Source organism: Onychostoma macrolepis, chromosome 14 (genome assembly GCF_012432095.1).
Source record: "Onychostoma macrolepis isolate SWU-2019 chromosome 14, ASM1243209v1, whole genome shotgun sequence".
In the NCBI taxonomy this organism is placed as follows: domain Eukaryota; kingdom Metazoa; phylum Chordata; class Actinopteri; order Cypriniformes; family Cyprinidae; genus Onychostoma; species Onychostoma macrolepis.
The window spans coordinates 13,215,278-13,231,975 of NC_081168.1; the positions used below are offsets into that span (position 1 = coordinate 13,215,278).

Below are 16,698 nucleotides of genomic sequence, written 5' to 3' on the forward strand. Positions count from 1 at the left end.
GGTCCAGCACTGCTAATCATTACAGTCCACACAAGCAGCTGGACACATTTCACAGCACCCATGTGTGGAAAACCCTGCACACAGTGAGAAGCATCAAGGTTTGTTTTGCGCAGTTCCTGAAAAAGCAGCTCTATTGTTATAAGTGGGAGTCAAAAGATATCTGAGACTGTGGGGCGACTGGTAGAGCTTATTTATGATGGTGTGGTAATAGAGTGAGGGGATTTAGGGAGTGACTAAGAAGCCAGTGTCGTTTCAAAACAATAGTAAACTTCTGGGTGGAACAGGACTTGTCTCCCACGCTGCAACAAGTTGAGCAGGTTAGGCCTGAATCTAGCTTTCAGTTCTCTTTTAGTCTGTAAGAGAAGAGGCATGGGGCACAAACACACACTTAAGATGAAGATCAGGATTCTGGAGTCATCTGAACTCAAGACAGAATATTCACAGAACGAACCAAAACACGAGCATGACAGCATGCTTGCATATGTGCATACTATACAGTGGCCTAGAAAGTATTTGGATACTTTTGTCACAATTAAAAATGTATTTGTGTGGCCTAACAAAAATATGAAAAAAAAAAACAAAAAAACAACTTGGGTTCAAAATGTGAAATGATAAATACACTAACGTTCAAAAGTTTGGGAACAGTAATATTTATTTTTAAAGAAATTAATACTTTTATTCAGCAAGGACACATTAAATCAAGCATGTTTAATGTCACAAAATATTTCTGTTTCAAATAAATCCTGTTCTTCTGAATTCCCTAAAAATTAAGAAAAAACTGAAGGAAAAAAGTCTTGGAAATCAGTTTCCATAAAAAAGCACCACAAATGCTTTCAGCAATAAGAACAAGACGACAATAAGAAGTTAACAATAAGAAATGTTTCTTGAGCACCAAATCAGCAAATTAGATTGATTTCTGAAGGATCATGTGACACTGAAGACTAGATCAATGGTGCTGAAAATTCCGCTTTGCATCACAGGAATAAATAACATATTCAAATATATTCAAATATGAAAGAGCTATTTTAAATTGTAATAACATTTCATAAACATACTGTTTTGATCAAATAAATGCAGCCTTGAGTATAAAGAGACGTTTTTCAAAAAAATAAACTTTTGAATTGTAGTGTATATTGTTCAAAAACTTTGGCTATTTTCTGGTCGCCAAGCTTTGCGGAACATGTTTACTTTGTGATCTTGAAGAGAACTGACATGACTTAAAACACAACTTGACTTGAAACAGTGACCTCTGGACCAGTTGGTAAAAAATAGCTCAGAAAAATGAAGCTCTGTGAGAAGCTCCAGCAGCATTTGTTTCCAGATGCCACTTTATCTTATATATTGTATTATATAATGCAATAGAATTCAGACATTCGTAAGTGATCAGATCCTTTCTGAGGCCACTGTATGTAACGTAACTAGGCGTCCTGAGGCCCAAATGCTACCTTTATTTCCAACCAGGTTTTCGTAAAAGAATACAAACACACTGAGTTCAGACTGACTGGCTATTCCTACATCTCAGTCTTTCCATCTGCGCCCTGCCAGCAACCCACACAGTCATCTCTCAACCCTCTCCTTGCACTCTTAATTTTCCACCTTCCTCCCTCCCTTGCCTTCATGCCCGGCATCAAAGGCGCAGACCTCCAGAAACCCATATCTCTTGCTTGAGACCTGGACAGATCCTAAACATAAAGAAACTGCATGTTGACGTGCCTAATAACAAAGATTTCTGGCACCAAAATCAAGGTTTTCAGGTCAACGATGAAGGGTGGTATCGTAGAAAACAACAAATGTGACTGATGTACCTGATTGATTTCATCCATCCCATTACTGGCGAACTCAAAGACAAGCTCGCTGGACTGGACCGCAGTGGTCATGGTGTTGTAGGGAGAGAAAGGGTAGGACACAGGCTGACAGGCAGAGGGTTCCTACCCCTCCACGCACTCCCCGGACCGCTTCGCTCCACACCACACCCCTCGGCACAGGAAGCACTCTGAGGCAGGAACACTGCTTTCACAAAATGAGAGGCACTGTTAGGTAAAAACAGAGTTCCCTTTTTTGGTCCTGCACGGTTCTGATTTTTGTCCTCCAGATGACGGTAGAGTGGCGGAGGACTGCGTGATGGAGGAGGATTCTTCTCACTCCAACTGCGTCTGGGGCATCTAAACCTTCGAGAGAGAAACAGAGGAAAAGGAACATTAGGAAACTGTGACTGAGCAAAATGGGCTGCGTCACATCATCAGAGAGAGAGAGGGCTGGGATGGCCGGACGAGCCTAAGATGGTACCGTTGGGACTGAGACGAGGGGCTAATTTTCTGACTCTGTGAAGCATTCGCTCACTGCTAGAGACTTGAATCGCCGATCTCATTCTTGGCTTCAAATGCACAAAGCTGCCCCAAAGTCAGACTGAGAAAGTCTGGCCAGGCAGAATGAAAATGGGCGAGTGGAAAAACTCCACTTTCCAGCAAATTCATTTAACTTTTTCTCACTTTGACTCCTGTTTACCCTCTGATATCACAACAACACAACTGTTGCTTTACTCTGTCACTCTGTATATAGTCTCGCGTAGCTAGTTCAGACTGATGGCTGAAGGTCTGGAATCTATGGTAGCTTTCATTGGCCAAGGCCCGCCCATGAAGCCGTTGGACTGACATGTCAAACAACCGATCACAGTTCGTTTCGTTCAGCGTCACGTTTTGGGGCTTGGAAATGTTGCCACAATAACAGACCGGTGTGTAAAACTCTCGGACGTATTTTAAAGATTCTATGCCGCGAACTTTAAATATTTCACATACTTCTGAAAATCCAACGTTTAGTTGATCCTGATAAGCGCTCATCGTCACAATTGTAAAGACGACGGCTTTCTTCTTTCGTGAGGGGGTTTGGCATCACGGTATCTTTGTTTCCAGGCGGAACGTTAAAGAACACAACACACACGTCTCCTGGAAATCCTGTATAATTCAACCAATCTGAAGACGACTTCGAAACTCCTGAAGTATTTCCACTTTTGTGTGCCATATGCATCAGACGTTTAGCCAACAGTCCGTGGGTGTAATGTCTGAGGCTGAGACTACTCTGTATTCAATATGGATGCACAATATATCAGTGTCATATCGGTTATAATCCAGTTATTTAAAAAAATAAATATTTCAAAGTAAAATTTTAAATATTTAAAATATATTAATTCAAATATTTAAAAACCGTATGATGCTGATAATTAAAATTATGTACAGTATATATATATACACACACACTGTACATAATTTTAATTATCAACATCAACAATTCAATTTAATTCCATATATAAAGGAATTAAATTGAATTAAGTTGAATGAATATTATATTTAACACTTAAATTTCACAATGACTATAATTTTTCATACTGTACATTGTAATGCTGTCTAAATTCACATTTAAAACCATTCATTTTAGTTTTTAATGTTTTTTTAGCTTATTGATGTAAGACAATTTACATATTGCATTTACACTATTCCTTTTGCAGATAATCAACATAAATCAACAAAAGCAATGAGACACTTGGTCTACTGTGATTCTGAATACCTGGTTTAATTCATCAAGGTTCAGATGTAATAAGTGAACCTCTTCAGTGGCAGTGTGGAGGAAGGGGGAGGGGCATGGATTGCCACAGGATATGAGATCAGCCAGCCTGATCAAAGGGGTACTGTAAACAAGGTTGGGTTATCAGTCACATGAGTGAAAAAAGGCCCAGAACACACCCTCATCCAAAGTCCACATCCACTGGTCACACTAAAGCAAGCTAAACTACAGAAACTCAAAAACACAAGAGTCACAGGCCGTTGAGAGAAAGGAGTACCCTCTGTCCGGCCCTGAGGCGGCAAGGAGAAACAGGAGGGGCTGCAGTCTGGTTAAAGATTAAACGAGAGCAGTGGGAAGAGGAGAGGTGGTTTGACTGAACCACTGAAAGGGGGGTGTAAAATGGCAGCAGAGCAGCCCATGTCTCCTCTGTGGCAGGGTGGGGCTTGTTTGCTTTGAAAGGACAGTGTGTGTGTCAACAAGTGCATACCAGGTTGAATGGTGTCTGGGGGGTTGGGGTTGCTGGGGTGGGTGGGTAAAGGGTATAATGGGGGCAGATAGAGAGAACAGGAAAGATAGGCCCATGTGGGTGGCAGGGAGGTCAAACAAATGTTCTGTTTAGCCCAGAATGTGCCCAAGACCCCTGTAGCAGCTGGAGTCCCATAGTCAACATAGGGCCTCGTATGGCCTTGTCTCTCCAGGAGAGCCTATTATTACACTAACCAGACGGCCCCCCCCCCCAGAGCCCTTCAGCCCTGCCTCCCTTCCCACAGCATGGAGCCAACATCTGGAGCACCCTGCTGAAGGTTCCCTCTCCCTGGCTTTGGTCAAGACAAGCTCTTTGAACCAATTATTTATTTTCTTGCCACCACAATGCTCTGGGAGTTGCTACGTTGTTGCTAGGGTGTTCTGTGCGGTTACATCAAATCAAAAGATTGATCAAGTCTTCCAAGTAGGGTATATTAAAATATATATTAAAATTATATCCAATACCAATAAATCAATAATTACAGTAATTTTATGTTATGGCAGATAACCAAGAAATGGCTCATAATATAGTTCTAAATTATTCTGTCAAATTAAAATAAAATAAGTGCTAGAATTTACATTATAATATACAGTATAAAATATGGATAATCATTTTGAGATTTGCTATATATTACATCTAACAGTGCTATGTTAAATAAAAGTAGATGAAAGAGCCTGCAAAATAAAATATCTAATACTGGCCTATATATATATATATATATATATATATATATATATATAGGCCAGTATTAGATATTTTATTTTGTAGAAAATATAGACTACAGTTCAAAAGTTTGGAGCCGATAAGACTTTGTGTTTTTGCAAGTCTCTACAGTAAAAAGAATGTTTCGCAATATTACAGTTTTGATATATTTTAAAATATAATTTACTATAATATATCATTTATATAATTTTCAGCAGTCATTACTCCAATCTTCAGTGTCACATCATGATCCTTTAGAAATCAGTCTAATATGCTTATTTGATCCTCAACAAACATTTCTTATTATTATAAATGCTAAATACAGTTGTGCTTAATATTTTTGTGGAAACTGAGATAATTCTTTGATGAATAGAAAGTTCAAAAGAACAGCATTTATTTGAAATATAAATTTTTGTAACGTTATAAATGTCTTTACCGTTTGAAAGTTTCATTTAGCAAGGATGCATTAAACTGATCAAAGCTGATGGTAATGTAGACCAATACAATGACTACATCATGTATCATGCTTAGGTCTCTCTATCAGTGTCTAAGGTAAATCTATGATGTATTTTAGAGCACTTCATATCAAATAAAAGTACACTTTCTCAATAAAGCACACAATTTGAGATATCACCCAGATCTGCAGCATCAGCATTGCTAGAAATGATAAATCACAACTATAGTGGTACCCCTGGCAAGTTAGGACCACACACAGAGTGGGTCATGCCTACCTCTGTAGTCTGGGAAAGCACTCGCCCATGAAGTCTCCGTAGTGTTAGCCAGGGGTCAGAAGTCGCCAAGCGAGAGCATGACTGACTTCTGCCTTCTCTTTTACAGACTTGCTCAAAATGGCCTCATGTCATTCTCACTTCTTCTTTTCAATTCAAAAAGCTCTCTGTACCTCAAACTGCAGCTGCGTACGCCACAGCCAAAGCTCGCAGCTTGAAATTCTATTAGACAATCTTGCCATGGTCTACAGCCCTGCTTTTGAGTAATGAAGTCATTCACACCATTTGACGGTGATGTGCTGGCAAATGAAAGCATGATATGGGATTGATGGAAACATTTCACACAGAGAGATGAGCCTGGTGGGGAGCAAAATCGTGCAAATCTGTGATTGCGTGCATCATGCCGCTCTCCATGCTGATTCCCAGCGGTATATAATGAGACCTCGCGGAGGGCACATGGCGAGTGATCTACACCACCGTGACTGCAGCCTGGGAATGATACGAGTGGATGCGACAACACTTGCCTTGTCCCAATACACGTACATGCAAATGGGCCAAAACAAGGGCCTGCCACACGTCATCCAGAGGCGCCGAGAGGGAGGGAGAGTTACTCAGTACTCAAGACTTCAGTAAGCAAACACTCTTCGGGGTGGGGCTCGCATGGAATCACTCCACGGCTGAGGTCTGCCAAGGATACACGCTCAGCAAGCAAGGTAAAACTATGAGGTGTACATGAAAAACATCAGCCCAAGTCTTTAATTGTTCTAATGCAGCAGCTGGTATGGGTCTGGCAAAGCGCCTAGTCTGTGTTGTCAAAACAAGTAAATATATAGCAAGATGCTGACTAAAATGTTGGATGGAATAACCAGTTTTGACGGGAGAATGATTACGAACAAATACATCTTACCCTGTTGACCCTGTCGACCCACCCGCCCCTGTAGAGTCCTCAGCTGAGCTCAGTGTTGACCATGAAAGGAGGTAATTTAAGCCAACCGAATGACTAAGCCATGAGTCACCCTGACAATGGAATTTAATCACGGAGCAAGCAAATTCAAACATGAATGATCATCTAACGTAGGTGAGTGGTTTGATAGGAAGACTCATGGATTCAGGATGTGGTATGATCGTGAGTTGTCATATTATTATGACGTCACAGGGACGGATGGAGATGGAGGTTTAGGAGAGGGCAAAGTCGTCTCTAGTTACTCTGTGGGGAGTGATGTCATGGCAATAGTGATGTCAACACGTTTGAGAAAAACTAGTCTAGAGTGCCTCTCAAAATAGCTTGGGATACTAGGGCTTTCGGGAGAGACACTGACTAAGAGAAAGCGAGAGGAATGTGATCTCTTTTCCTGCTCGGTCAGGAAGGAGGACTGGCATTCCTGGTATTTCAGAACATGCCAGTCTCGAGCGTTTCAGTGAAAACACAGTCCGCAACACTGGCCCCACTATAAAAATGTGACATTAAAACACCTCCAGTGAGCCAGTGAATATTTATGTGTCTTATGAGACATCTTAAGGCTTGTTCCCACTTACCACAGGGAAGAGAAACACCGAGGGTGGAATTATGCCAACAACACCCTTTCAATCAATATGAGGACAAAGCCTCTTTCAACAGGATCATCTGCTTGACTCAGCAGAACATGGATGTTTTTAGCTTAGTTCCTGTGAGGATATGATGCTTCAACTCAAGTAAAGTCCTGTAATGCTGTGATAATGGGCCGTGGACAAACGGTCGTTTAAACAGCCCTGAGAGAGGCAACTATCCTGCTGCTGCTTTATGTCCAAGTGATACCAATATAAATAAAAATAAAAAATTCACAGTACACAATAACAATTTTTACTAATATGCTAACACTATATTAAAATATAAATATTAATATATATTTTGGTCTTATTTTCACCAAGGCTACATATACATATAAAATAACTCATTCATAATTTAATAGATTTTAAAAATAAATGTATTCCTCTGATGGCAAAGTCGAATTTTCAGAAGTCCTCCGTGTCACATGATCCTTTAGAAATCATTCTAATATGCTGATTTGGTGCTCAAAAAACATGTATTATTTGAACGATAGTGTAAATATTAACAAATTAAATTGGCAACGTAAAAACAATGCTACATGTGACGATGAACCATTTAAGAGCAGTGATTTTCTCTTTTTTGTATTAATATAGTTGTTCTTATGTCAACATTCAAATTAGACGTAACTGACCAAGTAAATATTTAAACCTCACCATGGTGACCACTTTTAAATTGTATCTGTCTGTTCATATACGCATCTGCATTACCACAAATGTTCTTTACTAACTGTGTGTGCAATTATGGGAGAGCGTCCGAATATATGCTCACCCGAAACCAGCCACTTGTCAGTAAAAAAGGCGAAGGTACCAAAATGAGTACTGCAGAAAGACTACAGGCTACATTTCTTTTAAAATATCGGCACTGGTATTTGACGTTCTTACAGAGCTCAAAAAAGGCTTTCTTTTATTTCTCTTCCTCTTAAAGTGGTGTGAAAGTATCACCATCACACACCCCTTTGCTGGTCACAGAAGTGGAGAAGAGTGCATTATACATTAGGGAGAAAGGTCAAGGGCCTATGAGGCAAATGTTTGCTAATTCAACAGAACAAGAGAGACTGCAATTAATGAGACTAGCATACAACCAACTCCCATTGCCACATCAGTCTACAACAACACCACACAGCAACTTCTGCTACAGTAGTCGACAATTCAGTAGTTGACAAGTGTGTTTCTAGTACAGATCCAAAAAAAGTGTTTTGAGGGGAAAAACATAAGCCAGGTAATATTTTAAAAAGGCCATTATAAAAACTAGAGCAACCTTTGCGAAGTAAGGGGCATGAAGGCAAAAGAAAAAAGAAGGGGAGAGAGAGACAAACACGTTGCTTCGAGAACCTCTAAAACCGAGACAGAAGAAAGGCTTTACCTTCTGCTACCTTTGCAAGAGATGAAGCAAATTTAATCTCATCTCGCAAGTCTTGTACTTTTCCACTCCGCCTCGAGGCGCTAGAAAAAGTCTAGGGGCCCACACCCACCTGAGACAGGAGCTGTTATCACTGAGACAGGAGCTCAGCTCTCCAAACATTAAAGGCTAGGGAGGAGAGACTGAGGAATCCCTGCCACTAAACTCATTAGGGTCTAAAGACGCTTGTTTAAAACCAGTTGTGTTCATCTTTGCCAGATGGAAACTTGTTTGAGGAGATGACAAAGAGCATCCACCCTTATGGAAATGTGATTAATGGTTTTCCAAACAATTTTAAGATGATTTAAATTGAATGTTAAAATGTCAAACAACCACAGTTGTCCAGTTTAGCTGATGCTGCAAGTTAGGACATTTTACTGCCTAAAATTCTACAACCTACCCTATGAAATGAGTTACCAGTTGGTCAAACTTTAAGCCATGGTAATGGAACCCTAAAACTAAAGAAAGATAAATGCAAAAGGAAAGAGAACAGCCACAACTGACCTGTGAATCTTGCAGTGACAGGAAATGCATCACTGAGCAGTCGGTTTCTGCTACTTCCTGACTGTTAGACCACAAACAAGCGAACACTTCTCTCTCATTTTGAGAGTGGAAACTTCTTCCCCTTCCTCTTAGACTCTGTATTTCTCACTTTTTTGTGTTTTCGACATGTTCGAATGTCATATATTTCTATTTAGTTGGTAACCACTTTAAGAAAATAATAATTTAAAAAACAAAAAAACAGTGACATTGTGGCACACATCTTTACGTAACAATTTTTAGCATTTTTGCACAAAAAGATTCTAAAGAACCCCTACTTCTACATTGAACAGATCATGCCACCCTTCAGCGGTTTGCTTCTGAGAAGAACAAAACAAGTCTGGTTCTCAGAATTCTAAAAACGCATCTTCAAATACCTTCAAAAAGCTTCACTTATCATCCTAGATATCATTTCAGATATCAGACTACTGTGCTGATACCACAACATGCACAATCAGACATGGTATTATCAACTAAAACCATCAAATCAAGACCTCACAAACACAACACCAATCTCATAATTTAAAAATACATTCATTCAGTGACTTTAAGCAAAGAAAGAAACTGACTGTTACAGACTAAATTCCATGTAGTATGGGTGTTGCAGACTGGGGTTAATTACTGAGAAAACAACATGAGGAACAGAACTTGGTGCACCCTTACTCACTTCCTCTCTCGCACATCTCACTCTCAGGGTTCATCTACTGCTACTAAACGCTTAGCCATTTCCTCTATGTGAATGTAGTGTCCTCAGGCATTGTTAAAGATGCTGATGGGCAAGGGCTGATGTTTAAAAATGTAAGCAGATTATATCTTACCAGCAGCGAGCTGACCCCAACTGATGGACTTCTTAAAAGGCATATGGTGTGTGCTACAAAATGTTAAAAATGTTCTTCCCCGTGATCTGTTTCTACTATGTGGCAACAGGCCGCACACCACAGATAGGAACACACGTCAGACTTGTGAAAACAGGACAGGAAATTACCACAGGGGCTAAAAAAACTTTGAGGCCCAAAAATGTAAAAATTATCCATTTCAAATTCTGTCACTTACAAGTGCCAGTATTTGCAAAATGGCATCGTGGCATTGGAATGATATTAAGGATGTGCAGATGTTAAAATTCTGTTTGATAGCAACAAGCAGATAATTATTTTCACATTATGGCTGATAACAGACAAATAGCTGATATTAAAATGACATATTTGTTTAGATAAGTTAAAAAAAATAATACGCTAAAAACTGAAATCTGTCATATTGATACTACAAGTGAATATAGGGATCACAACATTGGAAAAATAGGCAGTTTTCTTTTTTTGAGTGTTAGATGATGGAAAAAGGTAACGTCAATGTAAAAATAGAGAAAATTAGCAAGCACAGCTAAATATCTAATACTAATGGCAATAAAAAAAAAAACATCTAATACTAGGATTTTGATTGTAAAAATGATATCTTATGGTAAAGTAACGATGTTGATTGCATGTACTGTAAACACCACACTTTCAATACGACGTGCTGGTTAAAGAACCTTCCAGCATCTAAGGATCTTTTGCACAGTATCTGTGCTGCCTCCAGCTGCATATGCAATATGAAAAACATTTCAGATATTTCGGTACAAAGACAAAATGTTTTGGCTTCTACGCAGGAACAATTCAGAGCATGACAAGACTGGAGAAGCTCAGGGCTTTCAGCCCGATACTGACTTCAGCCTCAAGTGTTTGCACCTCCCTCTCACTCACAATCAACTGACCATGTTTAGAATCTGTCAAATCTGTGACATATTGAACATCAAACCTCAATCTTTGCTAAAAAGCTCTCATTGCTTCATTCTCTAAATGATTTAGTTTCTAAAATTATATCTAGAATGTGTGTCTCGCACTTTAGTAAAACAAGCCAACTAACTTCAATATACACACACTGAGTTCAATGCCAGAACTGTTGAACCTGGTAGAAATCAAGGCATGTTCACTGATAATGCCGCTCTTGATAAATGGGGACATTCCAGCTCTCCTGATGCTGTATTTATCATGCTTTCGTCTATGGCGACATATGCACTCTTGTGAAATAGCGCCACCCCCGCCATCTTGACTCACCCATCCCCAGTGTGTTTACACTCATACCAATACCAACATGTCACAGCATATGTCTGCACAAGGAGGGAAAAATGCACCCTGAATACTGCAGAAAAACATGCCTGCCTTGCACCCACACGCTTCAAAATAAAATTCTGGGAACCCTAAAGAGCCAGCGACAACAAGGCTTGGATGCTACCTTGGATAACGCCATAGCCATCACACCGTAAAGTAGTAAAATTCAAAGTTCGCTTTTCACTTCACTATCAGTGAAAGAGAAACTAACTGCACTTTGGTAATACTTAAAGTTCCTTTATGGGTGCTCAAGGCCTTGCAGAGCAAAAAGCATACGTCAGAATCAAATCTCTTGCCTGAAATCATAGCTAAACATCTCCAAGCTAGGGGTACAAAGAGACTGCAACTGCAGGAAATAGCATTCCAAACAGGTCTGGACACAAACTGTGAGAGGTGTCCACTTGGGCAAAAATAATTGGTCCACTATTAGGACTGTTCAAGATCCTTCAAAATATTTTGGCATTTAAAACTAAGATTTAAACCTTCATTTAACCGAACTCAGGTTTTTAGCATTGATAATATTTTATTTGTCGTATTTTTAGATGCAACAGCAATAGCAAGCTTCAATAGCAAACTAAATCAAGCTGACTAAATTCACACCTAAGAACTGGCATCTAAAACTGATTGACGTCATTTTCCTAAATACAACAGAATTAACAGGTAATTGGAGCAACCCATATCTGTCTCTGTATTTATTTAGCCTGACAGATATTGATAAAATCATCAGGCTCTAAAACTAAGTCATACACTCCTAGCTGTGGGGCTGGCACTCCTTGAATATAATGCATCATAAAATACTTTATAGCTGACACAATTGTCCCAAAATAACTGGCATTCATAGCATTTATCATAAGTTATGTAAGGTTTGCCTTTGGCCCTGTGGAGCTGCAGGGGCCGTGTGCAATATGTGGCGTAGTTTTCATTTCTAGTCACGTCATGTGGTCTCGACTCTGACAATATGTAAGACTGGCTGCAACCTGAAAAGAGGTCCCTTACATTTCCATAAAGTGATTACATACCAATTAAATGGGATAAAGCTGCAGTCTAAGTGAAAGAAGAAAAAAAAGCATTTAACACATTATGAAATGAGATCCTGTATATACTCAGGGCTGAAATTAATCCATAATCCAACCAGATAATTCACATTTTATCTACACAATAGCACGGGTTTATTAAACTTCCAAACAAACTACTCTTACCAACCTGGTGTAGTATTGTCCATTATTCCATTGTGGTAATATATGCTGTTATTATTCTGTGAGAGGCTGATGAGTCCACAGTACTGTAAGTGATATGTTTAGACAGCTTTCAGATCCATGCTGGCTAATAAAACCCATTGAGAGGGTGTATAGGAGGACTTCTCTTTTCACCTACTACTGACTAATTGCATATAATTATTCAACCCATGATCCAACTCTCCTGCTACTGTTGCAAAAGTCACACTTTCATGTACTGAACCAGAACAGCGTGCTCAATGTTATGAGATATAGTACATACATCAATAATTTTCGTAATTACACAGACAACATGTATTCTTGATACGGTACTTATTTACTGCTGGAAATGTTTGAATGAGCTGATGTAAATGTGTGCCTGGGCTTCACTTGTGCAGCTCATAACCTGCGGAAAAAACAGCGCAAAGCAAACACTACCGCAATAAAGACACACCACAATAAAATAACACTCCCCTTCCCCCATCCCTCCATTCAAATCTCTCAATACAAGAAACAAGAGAGGAATGGGGTGATAAAGAATAGCTGTAATGACTTTCAGAGATCAGTGATGGGAGAGAGATTACGAGTTGCCATTTTGTTTTTGTTGTTTGTCGATTCGTGATGAGGCGGGATGCAGATGCTGGTGGTTGGGTTTTATTCAGGTCAATATTTGAGAAGGAACGCTGGCCTTTGTAGAGCCATCGTTTGCTCATGATAGCAACGAGATGAGAAAAGCCAACAATAATATGTGAGGCTGTAAATGACAGAGCTTAAAAAGAAGTAGGCTAGTTATCATCTCAAATCTACTTAAGCAGATAGTGACAATATCCTGAAGTAAGTCCAGAACTACAAAACAAACGAGTGAAACATAGTTAGTGAAAACACAGTTATCCATCAAATCAGCAGAATCTGATACTAAAGCACTTGCGCTAACTGCAAGGTACCAATAACAAGGCACTAATTTGTGCGTATGCAATAGAATATCTCTTGAGGACTGTGAACACTAAATGAGACTCACAATGAAGATGTAAACAAGAAGCGGCTGTTGCCAAGAAACGGGTTGTGAGGTGACCTATAGCATGTTGAGTGATATGACATTTAAGGATGAATAATAAAGCCAGAAAACAAGATATGAATTGTATAACATTTTTAAATGTCTGTGTTTACATAAATAATTGTTTAAAAATAAATAACTATTAGTCTATTGAAATAGAAATTATTTAATTTAAGTGTATTAATTAACACCGTTGATAGCACTTCAAATCACTTCTCTTTTAATGTCTTGTCATTTTAATTCATTTTCAGTTTATTTTAACAAACTACAATTTCAAATACTTCTGCCAGAATGTCATTTTGAACATCACGCCAAATAAGTTTGCATTTTGATTGACTGTAACCAGTGAACAGAGTTATTTTTCAGACAATCAGGTCAATCTGTGGTCTGAACTGAAACAAACTGGTACCTTCATAGCAAACCCAATGTCATATGGCAATCATCCTTTTCATTTTAGATCTTACAAAAGTGCAAATTATTTTACATTATTTTTATTTTAAGTGTGAAATGACTGGCCATACAGAATGTCCATGATATTTATTTTATATACAAGGTTATACATACAAGGACAAATCACAAAAGAAAACTCATAATACTACTAAAAACCTTTAAACAATAACTATGCATTAAGTAATCCAGTGAACACAAATTTTTGGATGTGGGGTGGTAAACGACACCCTCAGGTCTGTAAAGTTTCCATGGGTCTCCAGGGTTCTGGGATTTCAATTTTCCACATCTAAAATATGATACTGCTGCAACCACCTTCCAACCACACCGAGTTAAACAGATAATTTTTCAATTTTTTCAGATTTTTTAAGGGATTATTTTAGTCAGCCCCATAGGTTGTGATGTAATTACAGAATTTGTGAGTAAACTTTCCTCTGGCTGATGTAATGTGTGATAAACTGAGGAAGCTGTGTTCCTCAACTTGACACATTTGCACCTATTAGCCATCCAATTATACTGCACCACCAACTTCCATGAACCTTAGCCATGCAAATATCAATGTAATTTAAATGTTGTCTCCATATACTAGCCTAAAAGATTTTTATTTTTTTTATTTTTTTTTACTGTAGTTAGAATCTCCTAAAGAATATATAAATGCTTGAATTTTTCATTTCCAACAGCTTGAGCATCATTAATCAATGGTACAATGCTGTACACACGAACCATTGTTCACATCATCATCATAGATCCTAATTTTAAAAAAGCCTCGCACAGAATCTAACACATTTTTATTAGCAAGTCTTTTTAGAGCTGTGACTTGTGGTTTAATGTTCTGTTAAACGTAACCGCCCACAGCTTGTTCAAAGCCTGTGTGTGCGTTTCTCTAAAATGCTAGATACTCGCTTAGCTGCTCACCACACGTGTTGCTTTAGAGTTCGCGAAATGGTAGCTTCTATTCACAACTTTTAAACTGTGAAGCTCTTTGTTTTCGGAGTCTTTGTGAGCCTGAATTGCACGTAATTGCATTTCAAGGCTGGTATCTGCCCTGAGCTGTTCCTATGAAAAGCGATGAATTGTCATGATGATAACCAGTCACATGTCTGACCTGTGTACTCGTTGTTTACAAGACAGACTAGAATATTAGACACAGGGGCTGCCCCTTCTCTGTATATGGGAGGTAACCACTTATCCTCATCTGATTGATCTCCTAAGTAGCAACACAAACATACATACACCTGTGCAACTAAAGCTCAAAATGAAAACAACAATTCAAACTCAATGTCTGGGCCCAAGCATCCAGGACTCTGGATGGATACTCAACACTAAACTGGTGTCAGCAGTAAATGTTTTTATTGTATGGTGCAAATGGGAATATGTCATCCATTTCACTTTGAGTCTGGAAGGGCGCAATGCTGCCAGCATTCCTCTTAAATGAGAATGCCAGGCGGCTGAGTTGATTCAAAAGTGGCGGTACTGTAGGCTACAAACAGACAGAGGCCCCTCTATCAAAAGAGGAACTTGCAACTGCTTTAACAAAAGAAAGTAGTTCTGGAAAACACAGTGTTTGCAATGCGTGGTTTCATAAGATTGATTTCAATGCAGTCTTTAATGGGTGCTTTTGGTAGTTTGGTTATTTTGTAGCCCTTTGTCATGAGATGCTTGACTATATGATGTTTTGTGACTAATTTAGTGAATACACTCCAAGCAAAAAAATGTGGTTTACATGGGAAGTGGTCTGACATATCAGTCATCTGTGAACATGTGATCTGTAGCTCATCTCTGGTGAGATACAACAATGATAATTCGTGAAGTGATATTCATTTTCTGACGCCAACATGCTCGAAGCATAAAAAGACACATTTGATGATAAAAATATTGTTTAGTCATCCTAACTTAACAAAATTTCAACACCGTCCTCAACTTTGAAAAGAGACTGCATGTTGACTTTCTGAAGTTTCTGTAGAAATGCCTGCTTCTAGCTTTTCAACCAATTCATGTTCTTACTATAGGGGGATATACCATTTGGTTATACTTTATGACCAAAGTAAAACCTGGTATAATCTATGCCCTGCGAAACAGGATGTAAATGGACAGTTTCAACTCTAGAACAACAGAAAGGACCCATTCAGTGGGCAGTTTCAGTGGAACATCACCCACCAAAGCTGGAGACAAAAATAAAACGGGGATAGCAGGTGGGTGGGAGTCGTCAATTTATTCAACAAAAAGGGCATTTCCAAGAAGAGATTGCTGACTGACTGACCATTTGTTCCACTTTCTTTCCTAAACTACGATATTATATATGTTTTGGATAAAAAATTATTATCTCTAGTTGTTTGCATAGGTCAAATACAAAAGAACTGATTTTCTCAAAAAATTCTCTCGTTTTCTTTAAGTTGATTCTGAAAAAAAATCTATTATTATGTAATCATCTGTGATAGCGAAGCTTCTGCTAGTAGCCTATATCTCGTACCTGAGAACCGTGTGCCAGTCTGAGCTTGTTTCAGGAATCAGACGGTTTCGACACAGAGAATGTGTGTTGCTCAATGGAAATGGGGAGAGCAGTATGAAAACGTGATGCAAATCTGCCTGAGCAGTCAACAACATATCAACAAAGGAACGACTGCCTGGACTATTTTAGCAGAACACTACTGCTTTGAGTAAAAATTCAAACATACCCAACGGTGAAATGATTGCCATCTCATATGGTGATCTCATGAAACTTTTCACTTATAAATAGTTTGGGATTTTTGCATACTGGAGTCATGGTCACATAAGATTATATTTAAATTGAAGTCAGCT

At 38.9% G+C, this 16,698-nt stretch overlaps 1 protein-coding gene across 8 annotated transcripts in view; it reads right to left on the reverse strand.

The window, feature by feature from the left end:
• Nucleotides 1-16,698, reverse strand: part of elf1 (E74-like ETS transcription factor 1) — a 40,912-nt gene that overhangs the window by 10,647 nt on the left and 13,567 nt on the right. For 5 of the 8 annotated variants that reach the window (XM_058797497.1, XM_058797502.1, XM_058797503.1 and 2 more), the window contains one exon: nt 1,806-2,168. The exons of 1 other annotated variant lie outside the window; for it this stretch is intronic. In XM_058797497.1, coding sequence (XP_058653480.1) covers nt 1,806-1,877 — 72 coding nt within the window. In that variant the 5' untranslated portion in view covers nt 1,878-2,168. Of the gene's footprint in view, nt 1-1,805; nt 2,169-3,561; nt 3,683-9,858; nt 10,012-16,698 lie in introns of those variants that run through there. 2 more of the 8 variants (XM_058797499.1, XM_058797501.1) reach the window with 2 other exon arrangements.